This window comes from Capricornis sumatraensis, chromosome 23 (genome assembly GCF_032405125.1).
Source record: "Capricornis sumatraensis isolate serow.1 chromosome 23, serow.2, whole genome shotgun sequence".
NCBI classification, from domain to species: Eukaryota; Metazoa; Chordata; class Mammalia; order Artiodactyla; family Bovidae; genus Capricornis; species Capricornis sumatraensis.
In genome coordinates, this window is record NC_091091.1 from 17742167 (window position 1) to 17758939 (window position 16773).

Below are 16773 nucleotides of genomic sequence, written 5' to 3' on the forward strand. Positions count from 1 at the left end.
GGAGTTTCAGCTTCAGCATCAGTCCTTCCAATGAATATTCAGGACTGATTTCCTTTAGGATGGACTGGTTGGAGCTCCTTGCTGTCCAAGGGACTCTCAAGAGTCTTCTTCAACACCACAGTTCAAAAGCATCCATTCTCCAGCACTCTGCTTTTTTTATAGTCCAACCCTCACATCCATACATGACTGCTGGAAAAACCATAGCTTTGACTAGACAGACCTTTGTTGGCAAAGTAATGTCTCTGCTTTTTAATATGCTGTCTAGGTTGGTCATAGCTTTTCTTCCAAGGAGCAAGCATATTTTAATTTCATGGCTGCAGTCACCATCTGCAGTTATTTTGGAGCTCCCCAAAATAAAGTTTCTCACTGTTTCTACTGTTTCCCCACCTATTTGCCATGAAGTGATGGGATCGGATGCCATGATCTTAGTGTTTTGAATGTTGAGTTTTAAGCCAACTTTTTCACTCTCCTCTTTCATTTTCATCAAGAGGCTCTTTGATTCTTCTTTGCTTTCTGCCGTAAGGATGGTGTCATCTGAGTATCTGAGGTTATTGATATTTCTCCTGGCAATCTCGATTCCAGCTTGTATTTCATCCAAGCATGATGTACTCTGCATTTAAGTTAAATAATCAGGGTGACAATAAGTAGCCTTGACATACTCCTTTCCCAATTTATTTATTCATAATTATTTATCATTAGATTCTTTAGAGGACCTTTTAAGATAAAGATGGAACACCTTGGATGTCATGTGGAGAACAATCTCTCCATGCTTCTGTTTAAAGAGGGTGGTGGCCATATGCTTCTGAACGGGAAGGCTTTCGGCTGTCTCTACACATTTCCTGACTCTTCATCCCTGTCTTATTGTGGGGATCATTAATTCTGTCTGCTTGGAGTGCAACACAGCAGGGGCCATGGATTCATACCACCTGGGTTTAAACCTCAGCTCTGCTCTTATAGAGATAGGACATAACTTCTCTGAGCCTCAGTTTCTCCATTTGTAAGACAGAGCTGATCACTGCTATCTTGTAGATTACTGTAGGAATTGAGTGGGATAAAGTAAACGCAGTGTGAAGTGCAGAACAGGATACTGGCCCACCACACACCCTTGTTGTTGGCAACTTATGTGTTATCATTATCATCTTTGCAGCCTGTCTGCCTGGTGACAAATCACCACTTATCTTTTCCCTGCCTCTTCCCATCTGACTCGCCCTCTTCTAGCCCAGTTCAGGTTAGCCCTCCAGTTCCAAAGATCCAGTCTTCTCATCTTTCTGCCTGATCCAGTTTGGGTTCAGCCTGGTTGGAAAGTGGTTGCCTCATGCCTGACCATATCTCACAAAACACAAGAACTCTCTTTTGTACTGATGGCCTTACTTGCCCAGCCACCCAGGTTGTAAGCATTCTGAGGCAAGGACTGGGTTTCATTCATCTTTGCATATATCAATATTGTCTTAACCTTTCACTCCATTCATTCATTTAATAAGTAGTCGTTGACCATCTACCCTGCTTTAGGCCCTAGGAATACAGCAGTGAGCAAGACTGGCCAGGTCCTGATCCTCACGAAGCTATAGTCTAGCGGAAGAGACAATCATTAACTGAACTGTCAACAGAATAAATGTTAAATTACGGCCAGCACAGCATCTGACTGGGGTGGCCTCACAGAAGTTTGCTGACTCAGTGAGTAGAGTGGGCTCCCTGCTTGGATGTGAAGAGGATGTGAAGAACGACAGCAGAATTTGTCAGTGTGGGAGGCAGGCCTCTGCCTCAGGATGCCCTCTGGGTCCTGGCTCCGCATCCTCATTCCCAGAGCCTACATAATTCAGACCTCCAGTGTGTAGGGCCCAGGAATCCACACACATAACAGGCATCCTGGGCCGTTCTCGTGACATTAAAGTCTGGGAACTGCTGCTGGGTAAATATGCAGTGACCACATTAAAGCAAACAAACTGGGACCTTAATATACTGAAGAATCATTATCTGTACCTAAATGTCTCCTGGGAAAGTGTTTTTGTCCTGTGGACCTGGTGGGGAGGTAGCTTTGAGGTCTGTTTGGCTCACCACTTCCTAAATTGCAGTTATTGACCTGTCAGGATATTGCTACAGCACAAGCATTGCACATTCTGGCACACACAGAACCCCACAGGTTTCTTTCTAAGGCACCAAACTGACCCTGTCCAAAACCACATGCCTTCATTAAAACTTGCCACTTCCCTGGAATGCCAGACAGTTTTGATTTCAACCCCAGATCTGCCATTTGCTAGTTTGAGACTTCTGGCAAGCAAATTCTCTCCACACATCAGTTTCCTTATATGTAACATGGTGATAATAGCTACTTGGAAGATGGCTGTAAGGATTAAATGGAATAGGACTGCCAGCTCACTTATCAGAGTGCCCAGTGCATCAGAAGCTCTCAGTGGAGACCAGCTGTCTACTCTGCTTTGGGAATGAGTTTAAGGAAAGGCCCTCAGCTCTTGGTGTGTTGTGGTCACTGAAGCCGGTGCTCCCAAGATTTCCAACTGCTACTAACCTGTGCTGGGCATCTGCTTTTGTCACTGCGAACTAAAGTGCTATCTTTTAGGACAGCGCTTGTGATTCTTTCTTTTTTTTTAATGGAGAATTTGGAAGAATTTGCATCCATTTTCAACCTCAAATACTCTTGGAAAATAACTATAGTATTTTCATTCCACTGGATTTAAAAACAAAGCAACAAAAACAAAGCAGCAACACCTGGAGATGAGAGGTGGTGATGGCTACACAATAGTACGAATGTACTTAATGCCACACTGTACACTTAAAAATAGTTAACATGGTCAGTTGTAGGGTCTGTGTATTTTACCACAATTAAAAAATAAAAATAATAGACAACAAAACTGCAGTTTGTATTAAAGGTCTAGTAACTCCAGCTAAAGAAAAAAGAAGAGAAGAAAATAGTCCCTAATTGTTTCCAGGTGCTTCCAGCATCCCTGTAGCTAATGCAGACCTGATTTGTTTACAGAGCACTAGAGTCATTCAAAAGGACAAGCTCTGTTTATTCTAAAGCGCTCACAGAAACAGAGTGATGAGGTTGCTGAAGTTACCGTTAAAACTACAGGGCTTTTAAGAAAGATTCTGAAGGACCAATATGTGTGAAGAAACCAAAAAGAGTTAATTCACGCTGTAGCCCATGTTACCTGACTTCTGGGGTTTTTGTTGTGGGGGAGGGATGGAACTCAGCCCCATGGTATTACTTTATATTAGACTGTGAATATTCACGTCTTTTAGGACTGGAAGGAGTTTAGGGACCATATAGTTCTAACTCCCCTCATTCGTTCATGTGACTCAGCAATTGTCTGTTGAATTCCTTCTTTGTACTTAACACATAATAGGATCTACCATGGTAGATACTGGATATACCATAGTAAGCAACGCAGAACTGCCCTAACATGGCTTAGAATCTAACAGGGAAGACAGATATTAATCAACTAGTCACGTAAATATGTAATTACACATTGTTATAAGTACTGTCTTTAGAGGGAAAACACAGGCAATCCGAGGCATGGATTAAGAGGGTAGATTCGAATCTGAGAAGGTCAAACAGGGCTGGGTCCCAGGTGAAGGGCTCTCGGGGCCAAGTCTCTGGAACAGAAATCTCATGGCCAGTGGGGAACTGAGAGTAGAATAGTTGAGAGGGTTGAACTGAGAGGGTTGAACATCCCAGTTCTGCCAAGTCAAGGGTAGAAGCGCATCATCTGATGTTCCAGTTTTCTTTCTTTTCATATTGAAGGAGACTTACTCAGAAGCTGGGCTTATGACATTTGCAGAGGTAGAATTATTTCCATCCTAAGATAAGATCTTATCCCCCTCCACGTGGCCTCTAGTCTCCCTGAGCTCAGGCTTGTTGCCACCCTATCCCCGGATCTTCACCAAGGCTCCAACATTCATGTCTCAAGAACCAACACCCTCTTTCTAGACTACTACTTCTATTCACTCAACATTGCTCATCAAGACCAATTATCACTGATAAAATCATGTACACGACCAAAAACTAGCTTAAGATCAAGATTTACACAGTCTGGTCACAACTATATGAAAATTACCACGAACTGAAAAAGATCAGAAGGGAATAAAGGAACAGTGATGTCTAGTTGGTGAAATCGTAAATGTCTTTTTTCCTTTTCTCTTAATTTTCTAGATGCTATTTAATAAACTTGTAGTACTTTTAAAAAGTGAAATAATATTGAAAATAATATTAAGAGGATGTCAGATCTCTAGCTCGCTACTCAAATCTTTGATTTTTCTTTGATGTGAAGGATATACGGGCTTTTAGAAATGTCTTAAATATGAGCTACAGAGACACACTGGGTAGAGTGATAACATGGCAAGCATTTCACAAAGCATTTCTATAGGGTGGAGATTGTATTTAAAACATAATTCTGTTGTCACCGAGTCTGGGGGATGCCAGCTTAAACAAGGTTAAGCGGGTTTCTCCACTGTCAGACTTCTCTGAAGTAGTCACTACATAGTGGGTTCATGAGCCCAGGATGGGGAGCAAGCATTCCCCAAACTTCAGGGAAGCTTTCTTCCTTGCAGGCTTAGTGCTTTGGAAAATGCTGGTGTAAGGAAAGAGAACAAAAGCTAGTGGCTCCTGGGGTTCTAGATTGGTCAGGTGAGGCATAACTATTAAAGTACCCATTCAAGTCAAACTGCTCTGGAAATGAACTGTGAAAGTTCATTTCAGTTAGGGGAAATGAACTTCTAACTCTATAATGAGCCAGCGATGAACAGCAAATGAATATGCTTTTAGTGTTGCAACAATGAAAGGCAAACACCCCATATGTTCAAACCTAAGAATTTTCAGACAATCAAGCTTTACCTATCCATAAGACAGCAAGCGATGCCAATTTTGTGTGTGTGTGTGTGCAATCCATTTTGGAAGACAAAAAACATTTAGTACAATTCAACAGTTTAGCTGCTATATATATAAGGTGAAATGTATACGTCAATTCCTGTGTTAAAGTCTGTCTACCAGCTCTTCTCAAGCACTTGTCAAATGAAATGTGGTGAAAGTTTTGGTCTCTCAATCACCTCACTGTGTAAGGCCTTGGTGAAACAGGCTGATAGGAGCAAGCCTGGTCCCTCTGTTCTACTGGAAGAGTAACTTTCATGTCAACAGAGTAGACAGAACAGAACATCCTGATTCCAGAATAAGGCTGCTTGTGCCGCTGCCTAGCTAGCCTTTATCATGTACTTCTGTGGTTAGGACATTTTCTGGCAGGGAGAATTCAGGGACCCTGCTAGGGAAAAGCAGGGTTTTCTGCCACGTAAGCCCTGAGGCTCTTTCTCCACACTGGGAGGTTTCCCATGGGTTCAAAGGTCCCAGATCTCAGTTAGATTCCTCTCTGTGCACAGAGGTCACCACCTTAGGCAATTCTTGGTTTGATCTCACTGCAGGCCTAGTTGCACAGGAGTCTGTGCCGTTTCCTTCATCACCATGCCCAAAACCAGCATGCCGGCCCTTTCCTTTGTAAGGGTGTAATGCTGGTCACCATAGGGAAGTCCCACTGTGCAAAAGGGGGCAGAGAACATTGTGGAGGTTATGGAAGGTCAGGGAGGCTCACACAGCAGGACACTGGCACTCCCTGGTGGCGAAATGGAAGAAAACTCGACACCTCAACAAGCTTGACATTTAGCTCTCCGCAGTGGTTCCTGGTGGCTCAGACGGTAAAGCGTCTGTCTACAATGTGGGAGACCTGGGTTTGATCCCTGGGTCAGGAAGATCCACTGGAGAAGGAAATGGCAATCCACTCCAGTCCTATTGCCTGGAAAATCCCATGGACAGAGGAGCCTGGTAGGCTACAGTCCATGGGGTCGCAAAGAGTCGGACATGACTGAGCGACCTTCCCTTCCTTAGTGGTTCAGGTACTCTTACCTGGAAAATCCCATGGACAGAGGAGCCTGGTGGGCTGCAGTCCATGGGGTCACTAAGAGTCGGACACGACTGAGCGACTTCACTTTCACTTTTCACTTTCATGCATTGGAGAAGGCAATGGCAACCCACTCCAGTGTTCTTGCCTGAAGAATCCCAGGGACGGGGGAGCCTGGTGGGCTGCCGTCTGTGAGGTCGCACAGAGTCGAACATGACTGAAGCGACTTAACAGCAGCAGCAGCAGCAGTGGTTCAGGGAGGTCAGTTAATTCTAATTCTTCTTTTCTTCCTGGAGGCTCTTAGGTTCTTCCCAGGTGATAAGACAATACGCGGCGATAGATGTAAAACTGCTGACTTAAGCAGTATCAAGTGGCAGACCACACTGTGAGGTCCGCAGCTCAGATGGGCAGCAAAGTGTGACTCAAGTGAGTGGCTGGCTCACACTTGAGAAGCACCTCCTTGGTTTCTCATCCTTTACTTCCCTTTCCCTTCCATTTACTTTGCTTGATGTTTCTTTCTAGGATAGGGGTGACAAATAAAAGGCACCCGAGCCACCATAATCTCCTCACAAGCCTGTGGCAGACATTGATAACCATGTCATTTATTTTCCTGATTAAACCCAGGGGCGTCACCAAAGATGAGTATTAATTGCTCAAAATGGGCATTGGGCAGTCTGCTTGTGTGCTAAGTTGCTTCAGTCTTGTCCAACTCTTTGTTACCCCATGGACTGTAGCCCACCAGCCTCCCTTGTCCATGATATTCTCCAGGCAAGAATACTGGAGTGGGTTGCCATGCCCTCCTCCAGGGGATCTTCCTGACCCAGGCGTTGAATCCACATCTCATATCTCCTGCATTGGCAGGTGGGTTCTTTACCACTAGCGCCACGTGGGAAGCCCAGTGGGCAATCTACTCCTGGGAGATACCTGAAATAAATGGGTGCTTAGGCCCACAAAATGTTTTTCACATTTGGAAACCACTCCAATGTCCAACCGTGGAATGGATAAACATACAGTGCATGCATATAATGAAGCACAGAAGCGACGAGGGACAAACTATGGATACTCACAGCCTGAATGCATCTTAGAGACTTGTGGAATGAAAGAAGTTAGACATCGGGGTGCATACAAGGTGAGCCCATTTACTGCCGTTCCAAACAGGCAGAACTCCTCCATGGTGACAGACGTCAATACTGGCTTCCTGTGGGGGAAGCTGGCTGAGAGGGACACTGAAAACGACCTGGGGGCTAGAAAATGTTGCATACCTAAATCAAATCCCTTATGTTTACACAGTGGAAGTGACAAATCGATTTAAGGGACTACATCTGATAGACAGAGTGCCTGAAGAACTATGGACAGAGGTTTGTGACATTGTACAGGAGACAGGGATCAAGACCATCCTCAAGAAAAAGAAATGCAAAAAAGCACAATGGCTGTCTGAGGAGGCCTTACAAATAGCTGTGAAAAGAAGAGAAGTGAATAGCAAAGGAGAAAAGGAAAGATATAAGCATCTGAATGCAGAGTTCCAAAGAATAGCAAGGAGAGATAAGAACGCCTTCCTTAGCTATCAATGCAAAGAAATAGAGGAAAACAACAGAATGGGAAAGACTGGAGAAGGCAATGGCACCCCACTCCAGTACTCCTGCCTGGAAAATCCCATGGACAGAGGAGCCTGGTAGGCTGTAGTCCGTGGGGTCGCTGAGGGTCGGACACGACTGAGCGACTTCACTTTCACTTTTCATTTTCATGCATTGGAGAAGGAAATGGCAACCCACTCCAGTGTTCTTGCCTGGAGAATCCCAGGGACGGGGGACCTGGTGGGCTGCCATCTATGGGGTCGCACAGAGCTGGGCACGACTGAAGTGACTTAGCAGCAGCAGCAGAGATCTCTTCAAGAAAATTAGAGATACCAAGAGAATATTTCATGCAAAGATGGGCTCGATAAAGGACAGAAATGGTATGGACCTAACAGAAGCAGAAGATATTAAGAAGAGGTGGCAAGAATACACGGAAGAACTGTACAAAAAAGATCTTCCACCTAGATAATCACGATGGTGTAATCACTTACCTAGAGCTAGACATCCTGGAATGTGAAGTCAAATGGGCCTTAGAAAGCATCACTACGAACAAAGCTAGTGGAGGTGATGGAATTCCAGTTGAGCTATTTCAAATCCTAAAAGATGATGCTGTGAAAGTGCTGCACTCAATATGCCAGCAGATTTGGAAAATTCAGCAGTGGCCACAGGACTGGAAAAGCTCAGTTTTCATTCCAATCCCAAAGAAAGGTGATGCCAAAAAATGCCTAAACTACCACACAGTTGCACTCATCTCACATGCTAGTAAAGTAATGCTCAAAATTCTCCAAGTCAGGCTTCAGCAATGTGTGAACCATGAACTCCCAGATGTTCAAGGTGGTTTTAGAAAAGGCAGAGGAACCAGAGATCAAATTGCCAACATCTGCTGGATCATGGAAAAAGCGAGAGAGTTCCAGAAAAACATCTATTTCTGCTTTATTTACTATGTCAACGCCTTTGACTGTGTGGATCACAATAAACTGTGGAAAATTCTGAAAGAGATGGGAATACCAGACCACCTGACCTGTCTTTTGAGAAACCTGTTTGCAGGTGAGGAAGCAACAGTTAGAACTGGACATGGAACAACAGACTGGTTCCACATAGGAAAAGGAGTAGGTCAAGGCTGTATATTGTCACCCTGCTTATTTAACTTATATGCAGAGTATATCATGAAAAACGCTGGGCTGGAGGAACCACAAGCTGGAATCAAGATTGTCGGGAGAAATATCAATAACCTCAGATATGCAGATGACACCACCCGTATGGCAGAAAGTGAAGAAGAACTAAAGAGCCTCTTGATGAAAGTGAAAGGGGGGAGTGAAGTTGGCTCAACATTCAGAAAACTAAGATCATGGCATTTGGTCCCATCACTTCATGGCAAATAGATGGGGAAACAGTAGCAACAGTGAGAAACTTTATTATTTTGGGTTCCAAAATCACTGCAGATGGTGATTGCAGCCATGAAATTAAAAGACGCTTGCTCCTTGGAAGGAAAGTTATCACCAACCTAGACAGCATATTAAAAAGCAGAGACATTACTTTGCCGACAAAGGTCCGTCTAGTTGAGGCTGTGATTTTCCAGTAGTCATGTATGGATGTGAGAGTTGGACTATAAAGAAAGCTGAGTGCCGAAGAACTGATGCTTTTAAACTGTGGTGTTGGAGAAGACTCTTGAGAGTCCCTTGGACTGCAAGGAGACCCAACCAGTCCATCCTAAAGGAAATCCGTCCTAAATATTCATTGGAAGGACTGATGTCGAAGCTGAAACTCCAATACTTTGGCCACCTGATGCGAAGAGCTGACTCATTTGAAAAGACCCTGATGCTGGGAAAGATTGAAGGCAGGAGGAGAAGAGGACGACAGAGGATGAGATGGTTGCATGGCATCACTGACTCAGTGGACATGAGTTTGGGTGGGCTCTGGGAGTTGGTGATGGACGGGGAAGCCTGGCGTGCTGCAGCTCATAGGGTCGCAAAGAGTCAGACACGACTGAATGACTGAACTGACCTTCACCTTGGTGGTGGTTTATATGGATGTGCGTACGAGCAAAAGTTCATCAGGACACTTTGCTACAGTCATCCCTGTTTAGAAGTCCTCTCAATGGGGCGCCAACTGGAAAACTGTTGTCCTATACCTTGCTCCTCTGTCCCTCTGTGCTAGAAACACAAGGCCTTAGTTAGGTCTAACTCTGACCCAAATCCAGGCTCCGTCACCTAATCACTCTGAATCTTGAGCAAACTACTTAACCTCTCTGTACTTTCTCTTCTCATCTGTATATTGGGGATGAGAACAGTATGTCCTTTATAGCAGTGAAGGTTAAGTCAGCCAATTCTTATAGAATACTCCTCACAACCCTTGCTGGTGCATTTCCCATCCTTGTGAAATATGAAGAGGCAGCTTTCTGTTCTGGCCACCTCATTCTTTCTCATATTGTCTTCTTACCCTTCCTCCTCCACCCTCTTCCTTTGCTTCATTCTTCTTTCCATGCCTTCTATGCTTAAAAGCCAAAATCATGAAATCAAAGTACAAATCTTTTAAAATTTATCGAATACAATTTATAGCTATATTTGTAATAAAAAAGCAGGTACATTTAATATTTTCGATATCTCTCTTCCAGACCTCATACATACTAGACCAATCAAATCACAAATCTGGGAGCCAGACACTAGCAACAGTAGCCTTTGAAACGCTTCACATTGTTGTCACATGATTCCAGGCTTGGGAGCTGCTGGATTAATTGCTTTCTATTCCCTTTCTATTGTCTCAGCTACTTCAGTACACTGATCACCTGAGAAGCTTCCAATGGCAGGCCCCTCCTTGGGTAAAGCTTGGATGTTGCTAACGTGCAGCCAGCACTGAGAGCCACAGTTCTAGAGGGGCTGGTGTGTTGGTCGATCTTGTGATCAGCACAGCTCCAGACACTCACTCCCCCAGCACCCAACCCACCCTCACCATGAGTTGAAATACTTTCTCCTGTTTCTGAAAGCCCCTGTCTTTTGTGTCCTTTCTGTTGCAAGCTCAGTGTGGAGAAGAATGATGTAATGCTGACAAGTTCTCGGTTTGTTTTGCCCTCAGTTTGGGATTGTGCTGGATGCGGGCTCCTCTCACACGAGTTTGTACATCTATAGATGGCCGGCAGAGAAGGAGAATGACACGGGGGTGGTGACTCAGATAGAAGAATGCAAGCTGAAAGGTAAGATGAAGAAAAAGGGGCCGGGAGAGAGTGGGCACAAGAGAACAAGAGGCATGTGAAAAGTGAAACACACGAGGAAAAGGGAAGTCAGGTGAGAAGGTAGTGGAGCTGCTACTGTTGCTATTTTATAAATAACGTATTATCATTAGAAAATAGTACTGGAATCAGTCCTTAATGATGTAGCCCTTGAAAAATAAACTTCAGAATAATTTGGTAATAGCTCCCGTTAACAGGACGCTTCTGTGTGCTATGCACCAAGTACTGAAAATGCGTTATTTCATCCTCACAATCTCCCTGTAAGGAATGTATTCCCGTTTTTTTTTTTTTTTTGTCAGTGAGGGCACTGAGGTTTCAAGAAGTTATGCCACTTGTTTAAGGTTACTTGAGCTAGTAAGTGATGGAACTGGAGCTCAAACTGAGATCTCCAATTTAACTAAACCCTTATCGGTCATCTCATTAGCAAATATCTCCTCCTATTCAGTAGGCTGTCTTTTTGTTTTGTTGGCGGTTTCCTTTGCTGGGCAAAGACATGCACAACTTTAAACCCACGTGTTAGATAGTGGTTCTCAAATTTGAGCCTGCATCAGAACCACAGATGCCTGCTCTCACCCCAGAGTTTCTGGGTCAGTAGGTCTGAGACAAGGTCTGAGAGTTTGCATTTCTAACAAGGTCCCAGGTGATGCTGATGCTGCTGGTCCAGAGAACTGCTGCTCTCAATCTTTGTCCTCTAATTTGAGGCTTGGAAGAAATTTCTAAAAGCCGTTAGCTTCTGTATAGGCAGGCAAATCATAGACCCTTAGGGCTGCAAAAAAGACCCTGTGGATCACTGAAATCTTGTTTTACAGGAAAGGAAGCAAAAAATCTGAAAGTCTAGTGACTTGCGAGTAGGAACAGACCTAGGGAAAGAATCTCGCCTCCTAGTACAACTCCAGGCTCCCTGCTACTGAGTCACTGCATTGCATGCTGAGCTTTTTCCTAGTCAGTTTTCTTTCCAGGTCACAAAACAAGACAGAGTTGTTGACAACAGCTCCCTCTGCTCCCTCCCATCCAACACTCCAGCAGGCACTGAATGTTACCACATGGCACTGTCATCTTCGGACTCCTCTCTTGGCCTTTGGAGCCAGGGACCTACTGTTTAGTTTTAGTCAGACAGGTTACCTACGCCCCAGAAGATAATTGACTTTTCATAGTTTGTCAGGAAAGCTGTAAATAGGAGGTGTTTCTAAGACAGCGAGTCATGGTATCCAGTGCCTGATGTCCTCAGTTTGGTCTTATAAATTCTGAGATAGTATTTCAAACATTTCTTAAAACCCGAATCTGTCATTTTATTGACTTCTATTTAATTATTCATTGCCTTCCATTTCTGAAAGTCGTGTTGCTGTGTTAACCTCACAGCTATCTATGGAGATTTATCCCATGCATATTTGGTCTAATAATTGCAGTAATTTTCCTTTCTCAAAAGAGAGAGAGAGGGAGAGAGTTCTCTAATCAAATATTTAAACAGAAATAAAGGTTGAGTTGAGAGCCACCAGTTACTGAAGGCCAGACTTTTTGGAATCAAAACAGTTAGCTGGTAACTTGGAGCTGATTTTTCTTATTACAGTGAAGTGGACAAGCTGTTTAAAATTTGGCGAATGATACTGGTGAATGATATGGGTGAGATAGAGGCCTCCCAGGTGGCTAGGTGGTAAAGAATCCCTCTGCCAGTGCAGGAGATCCAGGTTCAATTCCTGGGTTGGGAAGATCCCCTGTAGAAGGAAATGGCAACCCACTCCAGTATTCTTGCCTGGAGAGTCCCTTAGACAGAGGAGCCTGGCAGGCTACAGTTCATGGGTCACAAAGAGTCAGATACCACTTAGAAACTAAACAATAGCAGCAGCATGGATAAGATCTGGATACTTACTGTTAAAGCAAATCCTCGTTATAAAGCATTGAAAATGTACATTTTTAGCTTAAAATGAGCCAAAATTGTTGTGCTAACTTTAAAAAATTTAAGGAATCTTGGCTCTAATCCTCTCCATAGCAACAGTTTAAAAGGCTCTAAAACTGGATAAACAGTTTTGCAAGGCAGTCAGGATATCAGAATGGGAAAATTGCTGAGGAATCATGAATACTATTCCTGTTTTTTCTAACGAAGGAAGAAATTTTGCTTCAGAAATTTTAGGGGACTGGCCACAATTATATAGCCAGTTAGTAGCCATTCCTATCTTTTCAGTAAAAGCCCGTGTGCCTGGTGCATATTTTAATTTTTCTTCCTTTAAAAAATTTTTTTAATATAAATTAATTAATTTTAACTGGAGGCTAATTACTTTACAATATTGTATTGGTTTTGCCATACATCAGCATGAATCCGTCACGGATGTACACGTGTTCCCCATCCTGAATCCCCCTCCCACCTCCCTCCCCGCGCCATCTCTCTGGGTGCCCGGCTAGCTCAGTCGGTAGAACATGAGACTCTTAATTTTTATTCTAAATGTTACCTTTCACCTTTCTGGTCTTCTAGGAATTAGTGTTTTTAACTACAGCTTTGTGGAAGAAATGTCATAAAGCAGCTATATATAGAGTAGTTATCTATAAGGTCCCCATTAAAATCCGAGAGCCTGTTTTTAGGAAGGTTATGTCATTGAATGTGAAAATTGCACCACCCAGTGGCAAAATTATTGAACAGCAAACAAAACTAGCTCGCGGTGTGACAATAAATCCTACCAAGGTTAGATTCAGTGAGTTATCCTTTAAGTACCAAAACCTAATGTTGTTGTTTAGTTGCTAAGTCACGTCTGACTTGCAACCGCATGGACTGTAGCCTGTCACGCTCCTCTGTCCATGTGATTTCCCAGGCAAGAATACTGGAATGAGTCGCCTTTTCTTTTTCCAGGGGATCGTTCCAACTCAGGGATCAAACCTGGGTCTCCTGCTTGGCAGGTGAATTCTTTACCACTGAGACACCTGGGAAGCCCACCAAAACCTAATAAATATCAAAAAAAGAAATTATCTGCTTGCATTTTCTCAGAAAACATCACTATTTTCTCTAATAATGTGACGATATGTCTTTTACTTTTAAAAACGATTTTCATCTGCTTCTACATCTTTCTCTAGGACCTGGAATCTCAAGCTTTGCTAAAAAATTAAATGAAATCAATGTTTATCTGACTGCATGCATGGAAAGAGCCAGGAAGGTGATTCCATCAATCCAGCACACAGAAACGCCTGTTTACCTGGGAGCCACGGCCGGCATGCGGTTGCTCAGGTATGACAGCCGGTAGGGACTGAGCGCGGCTGGGAGTTGGGCTTGGTTGCACTAGAGCCTCTGAACTACGAGCAAATGCCACACTACTTCTTAACACAATTCTAGAGATGCTAAACGTCCACACCGAAGAAAGAAAATGTCAGTGAACAGATAATATTCCCAAAGTCTTTGAATGTATAATAATGGGAGTTTACATATGTAAAAAAAAAAAAAAAAAAGCCCTCGTGCTGATCTCCCCACAGGGAATTCAAGGGAGTGATGGCACAAAGAAAGATTGAGCCTGTATACTCTGATATTTGGGGTAACAGATTTAGCCATTCCATATCTGGGAGGAGGAGACCCAGAGGAGATCACAGATGTCCCAAGACACAAATTGTCCCAGCACAGCATTACTGGTCACCACTTAGCACCTATCGGCTTAATTTTTCATTTGTTTGTTCACTCATTGATTCGGTGTGTAGTGACCGCCTCCTCTGTCCCAGGACATGGGAATAGACTATTCATCTCCCAAGATCCGAGTTTTGATACAGGGTGGCCAATTCTTTGCTAGAGGAGTGCTCAGAGCTGCTACAGGAACATACCTGTCCCTGCCAAGGATGGGAGGAGATCAAGAAGACTCACCAGAGGAGGAGTGCATGAACCAAATCATTGAGGGCTTGTTGGGGGTTGGGAGAAGGGCATCACAGCCCAAGGAGATGTTATGTATTCCATAACCTATGTTTGCTGCTGCTGCTGCTAAGTCGCTTCAATCGTGTCTGACTCTGTGCGACCCCAAAGATGGCAGCCCAGCAGGCTCCCCCCTCCCTGGGATTCTCCAGGCAAGAACACTGGTGTGGGTTGCCATTTCCTTATCCAATGCATGAAAGTGAAAAGTGAAAGTGAAGTCGCTCAGTCAGGTCCGACTCTTAGCAACCCCATGGACTGCAGCCTACCAGGCTCCTCTGTCCATGGGATTTTCCAGGCAAGAGTACTGGAGTGGGGTGCCATTGCCTTCTCTGATAACCTATGTTTATTGGACACCTATTACATGTCAGGCACAAGTCCCTCCTATTCCTGGATCTTGTATTCTAATCACTGTACCCAAGAGGGATATGTGAGAGACCAGGGCCTGTTCAGAGGACTATAGATAGTTCTGCACAAATGGAACACAGGGCGCATAGGGTAAATATCAATAGTGACAATAATAGTGGTAGAAGCTTGTATTTGTTGGGCCTTTTCTATGTTCTCAGCACCATGTTACGGAGGTAACTCTATAAAGTAAGAGGTACCATTAGCTATTCTTAACCAGCTTAAGAAAGCTGTGGTGCACAGATGTTAAGGAGCTCACCAAAGGTCACTCATCTGGCAAGTGGTAGAGCCAGGTTCTGAGTGGGATTCCGAGAGGGCAAGGTTCAAATCACAATGTGCCTCGTGGGCCATGCCAAGGAGATTGGAGTTTATCTGGGAAATAATGGGAAGCCACGAAAGGATGATACACAACCGGTGACACTCAGTTACCCAGTCGAGTCTGACTCTTCGCGACCCCATGGCCTGTGGCACGCCAGGCCTCCCTGGCCTTCACCATCTCCTGGAGCTTGCCCAAGTTCATTATCATTGCATTGGTGATGCCGTCCAGCCATCTCATCCTCTGACACCCTCTTCTCCTTCTGCCCTCAATCTTTCCAAGCATCAGGGACTTTTCCAATGAGTAGTCTGTTAGCATCAGATGACCAAAATACTGGAGCTCCAGCTTCAGCATCACTCCTTCCAGTGAATATTCAGTTTATCTCCCTTATGTTTAACTGGCTTGATCTCCCTGCTGTCCAAGGGACTTTCAGGACTCTTCTCCAGCACCACAGTTCGAAGGCATCAATTCTTTGGTTTTCTGTTTTCTTTGTGGGCCAACTCTCACAACCGTATGTGACCACTGGGAAAACCATGGCCTTGACTCTACGGACCTTTGTCGGCAGAGCAATGTCTCTGCTTTTCAACACACATCTAGGTTTGTCGTAGCTTTCCTACCAAGAAGCAAACGTCTTCTGATTTTATGGCTGCAGTCACCATCCACAGTGATTTTGGAGCCCAAGAAGAGGAAATCTGTTGCTGCGTCCACATTTCCCCCTCTATTTGCCATGCAGTGTGCCATGCACACTGGTAGAGAGGTGGATTGGAAGGGAGGAAAACTAGGGATAAGGAGGCCCGTTGCTAGGGTATGGAAGGCATTCAACTGAGAGATTATGGAGTCTGATGCCGGTTGGAAGGCAGCATTTTCTGACCCAGAGACTCTCAGTATTGTATTAGCTAGATCTTGGAAGGGCTTCCTAGGTGGTGCAGTGGTAAAAGAATCCACCTGCTAATGCAGGAGACACAAGAGACATGGGTTTGACCCCAGGTTGGGACGACCCTTTGGAGAAGGAAATGGCAACCCACTCCAGTATCCTTGCCCAAAAAATCCCACGGACAGAGGAGTCTGGTGGACTACAGTCCATGGGGCCGCAAAGAGTCAGACATGGCTGAGCATGCAATCCTTGGTGAAAGCAGTTGTTGTCCATCTTCATTATGACAACCCTGGAAGATTTCTTCTTTAGATCTCAAGATTTCAAACCCAAAAACCAAGGCACAATATGAGAAAGTTGTTTTATTTTTTAACCAATCTGGCACCAACTGAGTTTGGGTATCTGTCTCAGGACGTTTACCACCTGGAATTTCCTAGAGCCCTAACTAAAAACCTCAAGGAGAGTCCTGAGGCTGTGTAAGCAGCTCAAAGCCTCCATTAAGAGCTAATGTAGCACAGCTCAGCTCTAGGTTTGGTGATCAAGCAATATCCAGCTACCACCACTGTAATTAAAATTACTCTGATAATTTCCTGGAGCCAGGCAACAA

At 44.3% G+C, this 16773-nt stretch overlaps 1 protein-coding gene across 1 annotated transcript in view; it reads left to right on the top strand.

Annotated features, from left to right (window-relative positions):
* ENTPD1 (ectonucleoside triphosphate diphosphohydrolase 1) overlaps positions 1-16773 on the top strand; it is a 99054-nt gene that overhangs the window by 58969 nt on the left and 23312 nt on the right. The window contains exons 3-4 of the mRNA XM_068961243.1: positions 10547-10664; positions 13761-13911. Coding sequence (XP_068817344.1) covers positions 10547-10664; positions 13761-13911 — 269 coding nt within the window. The remainder of the gene's footprint in view (positions 1-10546; positions 10665-13760; positions 13912-16773) is intronic.